This window comes from Meriones unguiculatus, chromosome 4 (assembly GCF_030254825.1).
Source record: "Meriones unguiculatus strain TT.TT164.6M chromosome 4, Bangor_MerUng_6.1, whole genome shotgun sequence".
Taxonomy (NCBI): Eukaryota; Metazoa; Chordata; class Mammalia; order Rodentia; family Muridae; genus Meriones; species Meriones unguiculatus.
The window spans coordinates 8,849,948-8,865,020 of record NC_083352.1 but is presented as its reverse complement, the minus strand read 5'-3'; the positions used below and the strand labels follow the sequence as shown (position 1 = coordinate 8,865,020).

The window sequence follows — 15,073 nt, the reverse complement described above, 5'->3', positions numbered from 1 at the left end:
CACCATGGCTTCTCCTCCATGGATGGACCGAGCCCTCTGAAACCACGAGCCAAACTAAACCCTCACACACACACACACACACACACACACACACACACGCACGCACGCTTGAGTTGTTTCCGTCAGGCGTTTTTGTCCCAGCAATGAGAAGTGGCTTACACGGGAGCAGGGGTCAGAAGGGGTAGAAAGTGTCTGGATGGGTGACGATGTGTGTGAACATGTCATCAGTGTGCACACCTGACACATTAACCGGAACAGCATAAAACAAGCATTGGACTTAGTCCTCTTCGTGACATTTTATGTTTACAAACATATAAATCTATATATACACTTACATAGACATGTAAGTTTATGTTTATGTCCAGGAGGAAAGTTGGATTCTAGGTTTTGTTGTTTGTTGTTTGTTTTTTGTTTTTAATCAATGGGAAAACATAATTTTTGACATTTTGGTTGTTAACCGTAGCTTTTAGCAGCTGAATCATTTCTCCAGCACAAAAGTAATTTTTGGGCAAACTGATCTGATAATAAACTTTCTTAGTTCTTTGACATGCCTGGGAAAATCAGCTAACCATAGGTCCCAGAGGCCTGTTAGTTAACAGAAACTCTGTGAGGAGGGACACGTTTGCTTAGGCTTCTGTGTATGCTCATGTGGGTGACATCCCAATCCTGAATCTCCATGCAGGTGTCAGGCTTATGTGAGTTCATTTTCCAAGTGGCCAGACTTGACAGCCCACTGTGCGTGTTACTCTGAGTTTAGAAAGAGCATTGATTCACTGTTTGCCTGTGTCGTCAAAAGTGTGGTCGTAAAAGTGGTTGTGAGATAATCACAGGTCTGATGTGACAGCTTCCTTAGAGTACCCATCAGGAGCTATAATAAGAGCACGGCTCCCTCAGAGGGCGTGTAGCATGTAACCTCCACCCAGTAGAGGTGGAGGCTCCACTAGACCTGCTTTAAACGGTCCATCTTTACAGACATCTACCTGAGCTTTGGTTTCCACTCTAAAAGTGGGGACAGCAACAGCCTAACGTGTCTGTCTTAGTTATTTCTCTGTTGCTGTAAAAAGACTCCATGACCACGGCACCTTATAGAAGAAAAGAGTTATTGGTTTAGTTTCAGGGGGTTAGAACTTGTGACCAGTCATGACAAGGACCAAGGCAGCAGGCGGTCATGGAACTGGAGCAGTAGCTGAGAGCTCACATACTGAGCCACAGAGAGAGGCAGAGAGAGAGACTCAGGATGGCATAAGCCTTCTGAAAATTCTAAGCCCTTGATAAAACAGACAGGCCCAGAGAATCTGTCCAGAATGCTGTTTTATCAGTGGCAACTACTGACCAATTGAAAAATGAGAAGCAATAATACTCACCTGATACTGATGGGTTTTCTCTTAAAGCCATTTCCATAATGACAATAGTGATGGCATTCAATTATATACTTTTTATTTCAGTCACTCCGAATAATAAAAATTGAAGAAATAAAAATATCTAAAAAGAAAGAAAATTCTAAGACTGCCCCTAGTGACACACCTCTTCCCACAAGGCTCCACCCTCCTGATCCTTCCCAAACAGTTCCACTGACTAGGGACCAAGTATTCAAATACATTAGTCTTTGGGGGCCATTCTCATTCTAACCACCGTAACTCCTAAGGATCAAATGGGAAACTAAGGATCACTGAGGCTGTTGAGAGGGGCAGAGACACTGCTGCCTTTCTGGTTGAGTTTTGATAGAGGAATACCATGTGTTCAGCAAGGCAGTTTTTGGAGGCAGGTTTTGCCTTTGTAACCTCTAGATAATCTTGTTCATTTGATGCTGACAGCAAACTCTTAAGATGTAGTTCAGTGACTTAATGCATTGCCTATAGTACTGTCAGTAGAAGACCCCAGAACCCTCACAAGCTGTGTATACCTTTGTATGAAAACACACTGCCTGAAATAGTCTGTATTTTGTTAAATGTCAGTTTAAAGAAAGCCTTTGTGAGAGCTGCAAGTTTTTCTAGGTCTCCTCTGGTTATTCTCAATAGGATTTTTTTTTCTAATTTTTGGAGAATTATCCTGAATACATAAGGCTGTTACAGGTACGGAAAGGAATTCTAATTTTTTTCCTCCTTTTTAATTAGAGCATTTGAAATGTTGTATATGTTCTGCTCAAAGTCATTCTGGCTTGTAATATGCTAAAACTAATTCAAGTCAACATAGATTTCGCCTAGTTAAATCTCAGAATAGTATAGGGAGGTTTTAATTAAGCATCTGCTAAGAGTAAATGGGTTATGATAATTTTTTATAATAGCTATCATTTTAAGCAGATAATGCCAAACACTTGGAAGAAGAATTGAAATATCCCCCACTTAATTACACAGTGGACATTTCTCCATTGGATTTCATGCTAGGGTCAGTGCCTATTGGAGATGGAGGAAATTCAGAAACAGAGCCTAGAGCCAAGAAAGTTCGGTCAGCATATGTCACCCATGTGTAGACCTGGCACTCAGCTCTTGGAGTGGTGTCCATTTGTGCAACATGATAACTCAAATCCTTACAAGGTTACATTTCACAGGCTGAAGAGTCCAACACAGACATAGCTTGAAACTGATAATACTCTAAGCTGAAAGTTGAAGATATTCAAAGCTTACCAGCTCTGATGTATCCTCACCCTTTCTGTTTGCCCTTGCCTGAGGTCAGCCTACCCTGGAATTGGGACTCAAGAACACAGGGGTCAGACCATAAAACACACTAGGGTTATAATAAACCTTCCATTGTGCCAGGGAAGGGAACTGACCTTGGGTTCCTGGTTCCCAGGAGTTGGCCTATCTCTGCCTCTGTCTCTTTCTTAGTCTCTGTCTCTTTCTCCTTCCAGCCCTCTCTCTGCCCACTCACCCTCTTGCTTTCTCAGGAGTGTCTCAAGGCAAGGGCACACATGTTTGACCCTTAACTCATCTTGTGTAGATACCTTGTCGAGAGCCAGCCCTGTCTGTCTCCACTAAAGGCAGAAGTTGGACAATTCTGTGTGCTGTTGGGCATTTGACTTGGACATTTGGGAGAGAATTCATTTTCGAACAGCAAAGCGAAAGATTATAGTAAATTATGGCTCTGAGAAGAAAATCTGTGCTTCTTGGCCTCCAGGGTCTGTATCAGCTCCTACCTCAAGACACATCACCCTGTTCCTTGTACACTACACTGCTTCCAGTAAAGCTCAATATCTGGTGACGAGTGCAGGAAGGCTCTGCCTAGCTGGCACCCAGGGCTCACCACTGAAGCTTTTCTTCCCACCCGCCTTGCCCCAGGACTGAGCTCCCTACTTGGAGCTCGAAAGACTGTGGACATCTATGGCCAGGTAATGTCTTCCACTGCATTCAGATCACTAGAGCTCTCTTAAGGAAAGAGACATTGACATCCACAGTGCTGACGGTCCCTAAGCCAGCCTCCCACCAGCTGGGAGTTTCTTGATTGCCTACCAGAGGTTCATATCTATATCCCCTGTTCATTCCCACATCATCCAGAAAGAGGTATGCATAGGTTTGGGAAAGTGCTGGAAGCGGGCTGACTCTAGAGCTCTGTATTCTTGCTTGTAAGAGAGCAGTTCTCATGTGCAAGACCAGTCAGAGCAGGGGCTTCTGATCCACCAGGCAGCCAACATGGATAAGGGCCTAGGCCTGCAGCCACTAGTGTCCATCCCGCTCTCCTCTGCTGAGGTCCTGGAATCCACTCTTAGGTCTGGCTGGAATCTCCAAGGGCTGCACTGTACCACGTCCTTGAAGCTGACAAAAGAATGCTAGTATGTGGGGCCCTGAGCTGCTCCACACCTCAGAGGCAACAGCCTTTCCTCCTGTATCCTCTCCTCGCCTGCCTTCTTTGGTTACCTACTAAGAAGCTGCATAGCACCTCCACAGTTCTTCACAGAGGAGAGTACTCAGAAGCACCAAGCAGTTGAAATACCCGTTAGCTTTAGATGCAAGTAGGTCTGGGCTGCCTTCATCCCCTAGAACCAGGAAGGGCCCCTTCCTTGCTAGATCTTTTGGGGACCTGGGGTTTTAGGTGGTGATAACTACAATGGTTCCATCTGGCAGATGACAATGCCCTAAGAGGCATTCACTGGGCTATAGTTTGGCAAACGCACTTGGGCCTGACCAGTGCATTCTTCAGTCCCGCTGAACATCCTGAGGCTTTGATTCAGTTTTCTACCATCACAAACATTAACATGCTCTGGGTGCAAATGAGGTCACTGAGTATGTGAGATCTACAGTGACAGGAGCCAACACATCACAGAAGATAACATGGCTGTGAGGTAAATAAATGGACTGAGACCTCATTGTAGCCCCCAAGTGAACTAATGTTTCCAGTGTCTGTACTTTAAGAAGGTCACCTCCAGACCATAACATCCTCTCCAGGAATGCTCTCACACACTGAGATGGCAGAACAGGCCAGCCCCAGTGTGTGACTCCGTGGCTACAGCCCTGAGCACCTGGGCTCTCTGAGAAGAACGGAGCCTCTTGTCTTGCCTTCTGTCTCCCAACACTCAGACAAGTGTGTCCAAATACATAACATACCCAAGAGCTAATTTTCAGAACCCACACACGCCTGTGAGGGCACAGTACAGACAAGGCCGCACTAGGCTGAGGAAGTGAACTGGATGGGTCGCCGGATTTCAAACACTTCCGCCAAACGCTCGTTCTCCCTAGAGGATCTTGCTTTGAAGTTTTTGTTGAAACAAAACACTCAGCAAAAACAAAGTACTTTCTATGGGCTCTTCCAAAGTTGTCCCTCAGTTAGGGATCTGAAAGGATAAAGTTGTGCCTGGGAGCTTTTCTCACATGTCATCATTCTTGTTCCAGGTAGCATGGCTCACTTCCTTCCTTCCTTATCCTTCAAGCACTTAGTAGAAGGTCTCTTGTACAGGGCTACTGAGCCGATCCCGGTAGAGGCTGGAGGAAAGACTAGTCCTCTCTGAGTAAAACGGAAGAGATGTGACGAGATGCTACTGAGCAGAGACACTCAATCCCTTGGGCTTAAAGGCTTCACAGAGATGAAGTATTAGAGAAAACATGGAGAAACCAGATGGGCTGTCAACAGGAGTTGACACCATCAGAAGGTGATGGAGCCAAAGCCAGAAGTTGTAAGAGTGCTGCCTCTGCGCCTAGGAGTCCCCAAGCTCGGACATGATGATTGCTTCCCTGTGCAGGAAAGCACTGTTATTGGCTATAATTGGAATAATCTCTGGAGGATAGTTAAGATGAGGAATGAGCGGAGCATCCTCTGAAGCACTTTACAGTACAAGCTATTAACCCTCCCCACTCTAATGAAAGCCTTCTGGAGTCCACGTGTGAGTTCGCCTTCCTTCAGTTTCCTAAGTGACGCTGCTTAAGGACACTTGGGGGTTTCCTTCATTTTTATCTTTAATTTTGAAAGTGATGCCCTGACAATGCAGTTCATATTTAGCTGCGAAAGGGCGACCATGCAGGCAGTGAGCTTCAGTCCCGCTTGCAAATCTCGTTCATTGAGGCGAAAAACCAAGCTGAGGCCTTTCCACGATAATTTAATTGGAGAAAAACTGAAAAGTAAGCCTAGTTGTTTCTGAACGATCACCCACAGTGACAACCACGAGGATGTAGGTTAGAGAGTGGAGTAAATGCCTACTTCCCAGCCTCCCATTAGGTGAAACGAGAAGATTGTATCTTTGGAATGGAGCCTGGTTCTGGTCCAGGAATCAACGCAAGTTTGTTCTTTGAGGGCACAGTACAGACAAGGCCGCACTAGGCTGAGGAAGTGAACTGGATGGGTCGCCAGGTTTCAAACACTTCCGCCAAACGCTCGTTCTCCCTAGAGGATCTTGCTTTGAAGTTTTTGTTGAAACAAAACTGAATTTTAAAAAGATATGAACCATCTGAAGCTTTCGTTGGATTGTGTCAGAATCTAATTGGTACAACTCTGTCCCCACCCCTACCCTATTATATATGAACTGGGGAAAAAAATCCGGTTCCATTTCCAGGTGGTCTGAGCCTCTGTGACATGAATTGACTGTCTGTGTTACACCGGCATATCTTAGGGCTAGAGCAGCTGATCACACGCATGTCTGGATCCTAGGGCAGGAGGGCTAAGTCCATGTCAAGCAGTATGGCACCATGCCACAGTGTGTGACTAGCCCCTTATCCTATCTTAACTATACACAGAAAGAGAATGCGTGGAACTCCTACCAGGGGGGCGGCTTTGAATTGCTGAGAAGGGAGCCAGTGGCTCTGACATAGGAGGCCAGTGTGAACACACTGCTGCTGTACAATCAACACGGGTGTGAGCTGTGAGGACCTTTTACCACGGGGCCTCTGCCTGAGGCGAGGGTGAGTCCCTGTGGGAGCAGGATCTTGCTCATGCCTCTTCCTTGGTGTTGGCATTGTTACAGAAGCAGGTTGGGAAATTCTGTAACTGAAGAGCCCCCTTCGCCTCCAGGGTGTGCCTGGCTCTGAAGGAAATGGGCTAGGCCCAGAGCAAGACATCCTGGAGCAGGAGGGCCTGGAGGCTCCTGGGCTTTCCCAGTGCCGTGTGAGAGCCAGGCTAGAGCAGACCTGCGGGGACCGAGGGGTCAGTGCTGACACTGAAGGTGTCACGCAGGCCAGCTGGAGCTTACAGGCCAGTGACCCTAGAGATAATCAGAAAGAAGAAGCTTTTCAAATTGCAGGAGCATATTTTGAGGTGTTTGGTGACAGGATCTTACTATGTAGTGCTGGCTGGCCTAGAACTTTGTAGATCAGGCTGGCCTCGATTATAGAGGTCTGTCTGACTCTTCTTCTGGAGTGCTGTGATTAAAGGCATGAACAACCATGCCCAGCAATTTTTGGTTCTTTTTTGTTTGTTGTTTGGTTTTGGTTTTGGTGACAGGGTTTCTCTGTGTAACAGCCCTAGCTGTACTGAAATTCTCTTTGTATACCAGGCTAGCCTCAAACTCACAGAGATCCACCTACCTCTGTCTCTTTAGTGCTGAGATTAAAGGCATGTGCCACCACCAGGCATCCAATTTTAGGTTCTTGAAGCAGTATATTGCTCAAATATTCAGCTGCAATGACCATTGCTCTCCTTAAGCAGGAGGTAACTGTTGCCCCCAAGACATATTACACAGTCCAAGAACTACCAGTTATCTGTGTGTAAACAGCTCATTGCAAGAGAACGAGGAAAGAAAACAGCTCGTGGCCTGGACTCTCGCTTTGCTCCACCAGCTTTCTTCTAGACCCAGCCCCTCCAAACTGGTTAGAATTCCAAGGCGTGTTAGGAACGCAAGTTCCCCACACACTTGCGGAATTACTGCCTTCAGCAATAAGATGCAAGTGTTACGTCATGCCCAGATGTCAGCAGCAACCTTGTCTGCATGATGAGGAATTCCCTGGCTGAGTGTTCTCACACCTGAGGACTAAATTTTAATTGTGGACACCCCACATCCTCAGCAATGGCAGAAACTGCCGGCGACTCACCAAGTTCTCCCTAACCTCCTGGCATACAACACAACCAGAAGACTCCCAGTTTCCCTGCACTTTATTAAGGCCATGGGGGGGAAAGAATGCCGCCCATAAAGACTCACACACAAAACCGGGCCTGGTGGCACACACCTGCGATCCCAGCGCTCAAGGAGGCAGAGGCAGGGGGATCTCTGTGGGTTCGAGGCCAGCCCGGTCCACAAAGTGAGTCCAGCAAAGCCAAGGCTACACAGAGAATATCTGCATTCTGCTCTTGGCTTTAGCCAAATGCTGACCGTAGTGAATGCGGCCACAGACACTCCGAGGTAGATGATTCTAGAAGCCAGACCCCTTCCTCCAGCTGCTCTGTGTGACAGATCACCCTTGAAATGGCAGCTAAGATGCAAGTGGGGATCTGTTTAACAGACAGGGCAGCCCTGAGGACCCAAGAAATTAGTATTTGGAAGTGGCAACCGCTCAAGAAAACCTCAAATCCAGGGTATTGACAGCTTTAGGCAACTGAGTACGAAAAAGACTGGCCAGCTCAGACATCAGCAGAATGCCTCCTCGACCTTCAGCTGACTCACCAGGAAGGCAGATAGAGGCTCTGCCAGGGCTCTGCAGAGATTTGGAGAGGCCCAGTGTGAAGCCTGTTGGCATGGTAACATGTTATTCAACAAAAATGAGGAACCACCTACACAGGCTTCCAGGAGTGACCTGTTTGAAAACTGAAACCCTTTGAGCGGGAGGCCAGAGGAGCAAAACCTGAGAAACATTTACTCATAAGGACTTCCAGGATTCTCGGAGCTAGGAAACAGTATGCCAAAGGGCAAAGGGCAAGTGAAAAATGAGTACTACAGATTTGGGGTCTGGTTAATTTGGGTGTGTGATATTTTTATTTATTTGTAATTTTTAAATAAAGTTTATAAAATTAAAAAAAAAAAAGAACATGGCCTGCCAACCCAAGCCTAATGCTTCAGCTGAAGAGAGGTTTATTGATAAAAGAAAACTGGGTTAGGAAACAAGAGCAGGGGAGGCAGTACCCAAGAAAGCTAAGAGGAATCAACCCGGTTTGTTGGGTTAGAGGGAAGGGTTCAAAGCTCAGTGTGTTTTTGGAATCTGGCGTAGACCCTAAGAACCCTTGGTCCCAGCAGCAGATGGACTGTAATGGTTGTAAAGGCTCTCGGGGCATTTTCCAAGAGTGCTAGCTGGAAGTCACGCTGGACGCTGGAAGAGAAAGCAGAGCCAAGGGTCCCCAGCAAGTGTCCTGCCTAGAGCAGATGTAGGGTCCATGAAAGAGTGCATACCCAACATGGGCTTCATGCCCCCTCTCGGGATGACATCACCACTGTGGCCCTGTCCCCTCTATTTGGACTGTAATTTATGCTACAAAAGTTCTTTTTCCTGCTTAGCCACTTATATGATTGGACTGGGAGTTGAGAGCGTAAAAACCCTTTTCCTGCTTAACCACTTATATGGCTGGGTTGGGAGCTGAGAGCAAACAGTAGCTTGTGCTTAGTTTAACGTGCACTTATCCATGAAGAACCACTACGGACCTGATCGGGATGCTAAACATTATGCAAATGGCCTAATTTCTTAGCTAAATGCAGTATTACGAAGGAACTCTGGGTTGCCTCTCTCAGGAAAGGCTTTGCGCCCTGTACTGAGGACAAGAAATAAGTATCCAGTGTCTAAATCATAGTTGAAGGCTGACTATGCTCGGGTTTCTCAGCTTCCTGGGCATACAAGTAGATTCCATTTCCCAGTTCTATTGGCACCTCAAATGACCTCCTGACCCAGTTCCATCAATATGCTTCAGACCAGAAGCCAGCTAGGAGAGGGTCCAGGATGCGTCTAGGAAGTAGAGCCCAGGGTTATGGTCAGAATGTACCACGCGTGAGCCCTGGCTTTATGTGCTGTGTGAACGGTACAGAATGCCCCTTTCTTGTATGCTTTGCTTTTCTGTGTGTTGTTTGCAAATAATGCCTGACTTTGGCAGGGCAGCTGCCTCTGACTGCAGTACTCGCCTTGTTTGCTTGCCATTCGAGAAAGTAACTCTCCGAATGCTTTTTGTACACAAAAGTCAAATGAGGTGGAGTTATAGCGGGAGCTGCTTCTTAAGAGCCTTTGTGCTGAGCTATCAGACACGCTTGCTACTACAAAGCACAGAGCAAACACATCATTCCGCTGGTAATGCCATCCTCTGAGCTCAGGAGAACTTGGCATTCCTTGTTTTCAAAAGTTTACCAGGGAAGCTATAGAAAACTACCACAAGGTAGATGGATTATGTAAGAAAAATCTGTCTTCTCACGTTCTGGAACAGGAAGATCAAGACACTGGCAGGGCTGTAGCTTGTCATCCCTCCCCACACTCCCACCTTCGCCATCCCCAAGGGTACCTTCTTTGGCTTTCCCCTTGCACACACACCCCATGGCTCTTCTCTGGCACATCCCTGCCATTTCTCCTTCTCTACTACCACTATCTCCTCCTCCCCTCTTCTTCCTCCTCCTCCCATAAAGACACAAGGTACCCATCCCTTTGGATCGGGCCCACTGTGACATCACTTCACACTGATGAACTCTATAGCAATATAAAGTCACATTCTGGGAGTCTGAGGGTTAGAATTCCCACGTGTGTCCTGTTGAAAGGACACAACTCAGCCTGTAGCAGCGGGACGTTAAGTTCTTGAACCTGGGCTGGATGCTGTGTGGTGGAGGAGGCAGAGCCAAGCTCTGTGGGCACTGGCTTGCTGCAGACCTCCATTCGTCCTCTCATGCACACTGCTCGGCGTCCCACCTACCGCCATTTGCTGTGTTCCCCGCCCCACACGCTTTGTGCAATCTCAGCTCTCAGGATCTGTGCAGCTAAGATTCACACTCGGGTGTACAGGGCTGTGTCAATCATGGGCCCAAGGTTATGGCCCCAGGCAGGCAGCTTCTTTTAAGTGAACTGAAGGAAATTGAAATATGGTAGCTTTGATTTCTTTCCAGCTACAACACCTAGGAGACTGGGGTTTTTTTTAATAATTATTTTTGCTTTGAAAATATTATCAACCCATCAACAACTCTCTTGAGGAAAGTCCCAAGCTTGGGCTTTAATCAGTGCCTTAAGCCTCTCGGAATAGCTAATAATCTAGAAATCATCTCATAGAAGCATCTTATTTATTTGGGCACACGATTTGCTCGTTTGAAGATTTATCTTTTAGGAATTGCATTGCACCTTTCACCAATGGAAGTGGTGTTGTAAGTTTTTACACACCAGGTCTTCAGAGTACAGCTATGTTCAAAATTTGGATCCACTTATTCTGTGATATTTATATGAAATGACATCATAATTATGATATCCCAGTTTTTAAGTCAAAATTGGGTGGGTAAATTTCTCTTTCTTATGTAGTAAGTAGACTTAGAAAATCTAAGGAGAAATGAGATATTTTCATTTGAAAAGTAATTTAAAGCCAGGCCTTCTAAAAGAGAGAGAGAGGCCCTTAGTCATATAGAAAATGTGGAAGGTGATTTAGCACAGGGTATCAAGAAAACCCAGACTTTAGTGTGTCTGTTCTGAAAGGCCAAGGGAACTGACGTTGCTGCAGGCTGTCAGGAAAAGGTGACGTCCAGAGATGTCATCAGGACTCCAAGCCCTTCATCTCCTAGCATCTAGGTTTCCACTCTGGTTCAGGTTAGGCTATACCTATCACTGTTCTCAGGCCCCTCATGGTCTGGGGAAATTGGCTAGACCTTGGGCCTGGACCCTGAACTCATATGGGGCAGGTAGGTGGCACACAGTTCCCCCAGGGTTCTCGAGTGGAAACAGGGACGGTCTCATCCAAAGGTCATTGTTTTAAGATACTGGCATCTGGGCTAGGACAGAGGGGTCTCTGTGACTACCCAAGTGAAAGACCCAAACTATCACTAGGCCAAAGAAAGAGGAAAGGGAAGTTGAGTGACATCTCCTATCTCTCCTCTTCCCATGGCTCAGGCAGCTTCACCCACATGGATAGAGGAACTCTAAGCCTTAGTGCCCGAGGCCTCCACCATGCATGTGAGGCAACTCTGCTGGGTACCACCTGGTTCAATGCCTGACCGTGGTACCAGGTCATGAGCGTGCACATGGAGAGCAAGCAAAGCCAGGTTCTTCATCATAATGTTATCATTTAGGAGATTATCTCTTAGGAGACAAAAGGTATCAAAGGCCTTCAAGAAGAAGCCCAGGGAAGGCAGGAGTTTTCTCAGTGGATGAGTTAGGACCAGTGCCACATGACTGGCCAGGCTGCTTCCCACTCAGCTCTGACTAACGCATGGTACGGCCTCACCGGGGGGCCTGCAGGCCTCCAAGGAGCTTCCTAGTGATGTCACAACTGAGTTTTAAGGAAGAGTCCCAGAGTTTGGTTTTGCTTCCTTGTGGTATGTAACTTTCTTTCTAGCCTCCAAGGAAAGGACAGAAGAACAGTCACATTTGATGAAAAGAAGAGGGAACGGGAACCACCTGCTTCCTCTACAGCTGTGGGGTCTCTGCATGCCCAGGCCCTGCCTTCAGCACCTCTGACAGGACAGAGCTGGATCTGATGGGAGCCTGAGCCTCCGTTCCCCATCCCAGCATTTCTGCTCTATCAGGCACTTGCCGTCCTGTTGCTATGATGCCAGAGGTGTATGACTTTAATAAAATACCATCTGTAAAGCCAAGTGGTGGTACACAACTTTAATCTCAGCACTCAGAAGGCAGAGGGAGGTGGGTCTCTGAATTCAAGACCAGGCTGGTATACAGATCAAATTCCAGTATGGCCAGGGCTACACAGAGAAACTCTTTCTCAAAACACAAAAAGAAAGAAAGAGAGAGAGACAGAGAGAGGGGGAGAGAAGGAGAGAGAAAAAGAAAGAGAAAGAGAAAGAAAGAAAGAAAGAAAGAAAGAAAGAAAGAAAGAAAGAAAGAAAGAAAGAAAGAAAGAAAGCCATCTGATCAGAAGCCAATCCTCATGCAGGGCCTGGACATGTGAGCAGAGCCATGACGCTGATGAGGATGCAGTTGTCAAGCATGTCAGGCTGCCCATGATCGCACACGCCTTCTCCTCGAGGGCCACTTCTGTTGCCTCCACTTTACAGTTGAGAAATACAAGACCCAGGAAGCTAAGTGCCCAAGTGCTGACCCAAGCTATTCCTGAGAACCATGTCATCAGAGATCCAGTAATCCTCCTGCAACAGGAGTCCCGAGTCCACTGCTTGACACTTCACAAAAATAAAAAAATAAACCATGAGAAGGGAACTTGTAAAAGGATATGGATTTATTTATAGTCTTGACTAGAAATAGGGAGGAAATTTTTCTCAGTTTCGTTCCACCTATAAATTAGAAAAATGCATTGCAGTTTATAGAGAAGAAGCCAAAATCGAGGAAATGCACCTATGTAGCTGTAGCTGCTGGGTAAGTTACCAGAGCTGTGGGATGACGTGGCGGTTCCTGGGAGAGGGTCTTTTTCTGGTGTGGTCCTTTGACTTCAGCCCGTTCTCCCCCTGGCACGGAACTGTCTAGAGAAAGTTCTTGTTTGGTTTGGTTAAGGACTCTTGCTACTCTGCTACTCCTCCAGACCTGTCCCTCCAGCGCTTAGGGCATAGAAGTATGGTCCACCATAGAAGGTGGGTGTGGCCCACGCCACAGGCCAAGCTCTCCTCTTCCCGCAGAGGACACTGGTCCAGATCCAGGAATACTTCCAGCCTCAGTATTTCGGCAAGAAGGGTTGCCTCTCCATACTCCCAGAACAAGAAACTGAGACCACTGCCATGCAACACATGTTGACAAATATGGAAAACAGCGGGAAGTCTTCGGGTCTCCATGTACCTCTGGACAAGAGCCCAGCCTTAACAGTGAGGTGACCCCAGGGTCTGAGGTAGATCCAGGCTACAGGTCCTGCGAGCCTGCTGTCACCACACTGTGTGCAGTCCTCTGGACAAGGACACGTACATGAACTTCCAGCCGCTGCCCAGTGCTCTGCAATCCTTCAAGGACCCTAGTGGAGCTTTCTTAGCCCACTGCAACGGCTCTCAAAATGTCCCAGACCCAAATTCACCCTAAGCCTAAGTTGCGCCCTGTGTGGCTCTCTCTCTGCCCCTTTTGCCCACTTGGTAGGAAGAGCCATGAGGGCAGCAGGGCTGGCAAAGCTAAGGCCCTCACGGTGCTGTGGGTGCACTCAGGGCCAACCTGAAAGTGCTCAGGGACAGGCTCCCCTCATGCTAGCTCTCTGAAAGTCCAGGGCGACTGCAGGCAGTTCACGTACTGAACAGCACAAGCAGCTGTGAACTCCCACATCTTCAGTAAGACAACCACCAAGCCAAGCGAGCCACTGTGACTGGGAACTCCACCCCCCCACGTGGAGAAGGAAGCAGTGGCTTGCAGAGCACGTCTGCTACTGTATATGGCTGAAAGCTGACTAAAAAGACTTTTCTAGGTAGAATATATGCTGTATTAAAATATGTTACTTCCTGACACACACAAAAAGATCATTCTTTAAGTGGTATTTCTTGCCACGAGTCATTAGGAAAAGAAATGTGTTCTTAGCTCAAGGTAAAAGGTACACTTTGTTATAGGAAAGGTATCAACCAGGCATGAATTTCTTACCAGGCTAACAGAAAGGCCAAGGAGTCCTGAAACCTTTAGAACCAGGATTGACATCTGGCACCATTTGGAGTAGGATATTTGCTGTTGTGAGACCAAGATCCTATCTAAAGCTGTCTGGGCCCTACTCCTATTGTTGTTCATACACCAGTATTGAGCTATGACTTGCTCACCATATAATCCTCTCAAAGCATCACATTCAAGGGCATTTAGCGTATTTACAGAGCAGCGCAAGCATTGCCATAGATGGTCCCAGAAGACATTCCATGCAGCTTAGGCATCACCGGCTGCCCAAACCCCTCCCCTTCAGCTCTCTCTGCCCTCATCTTCCTTCTTCCTCTATTGTCTGAACTAGGGTCCGATGTTCACGTAGCTCTGTAAGGGGTTCTCTGTACGTGTTAGGCAGAGAAGAGATGAGAATGGAAACCCAGTTCAGATTGACTTCATCAACCTGGACAAAGACCTCGGGAGTTTGATGTCAGATGATCTATTCCCAGTATATTTAGGAAGAAAAAAGTTTCCTAGCATAATACAATCCCCGGTGCACAAGAAAGCATAATTACAATGAAACTTGACTCAGGGTACATGTCATTTCTTCCAAGAAGATGGGCTCTAGAGATGGGCTACCTATCCTATCTGGAGGGCCTAAGGGTCTGGCCTGGTCTTGGTCATACAGATAGTGTAGAGGTCATTTGGGCCATTAGCCACCTCTGGTCCTGTTTGGAGGAGCTTGGTATGGTCTGACCCAACAGATAACATAGATCACCAGGCTGTCAATCACTTCCGATTCTCAGCTTTCTGGGTGGAAGAGCAGGCTTTACATCTCTCCCACTGGAAAGACAATCCTGTGTTCTTAACGTTCCTGGCTTCTGTGCAGAGCTGTGGGCACAAAGACCTTCATGCTATGCTCTTGACAACTTTGCATGTCTAGTTCTGTCATTCAGGAGAAGGTTTCTTCCGGTTGTAAGTACACCGCTGCTCTCGTATGACTGGATAATATTTTGCAGTGTGAACATAATGTGTTTTAGTTGTCTTTCTTCGGG

The 15,073-nt window shown here is 47.0% G+C and overlaps 1 protein-coding gene across 3 annotated transcripts in view; it reads left to right on the top strand.

The window, feature by feature from the left end:
* The window catches only part of Erich1 (glutamate rich 1), a 99,631-nt gene that overhangs the window by 64,221 nt on the left and 20,337 nt on the right, over positions 1–15,073 (top strand). The window contains exon 6 of one of the 3 annotated variants that reach the window (XM_060381425.1): positions 11,851–12,112. The exons of 1 other annotated variant lie outside the window; for it this stretch is intronic. In XM_060381425.1, coding sequence (XP_060237408.1) covers positions 11,851–11,972 — 122 coding nt within the window. In that variant the 3' untranslated portion in view covers positions 11,973–12,112. Of the gene's footprint in view, positions 1–3,114; positions 3,297–11,850; positions 12,113–15,073 lie in introns of those variants that run through there. One more of the 3 variants, XM_060381424.1, reaches the window with a different exon arrangement.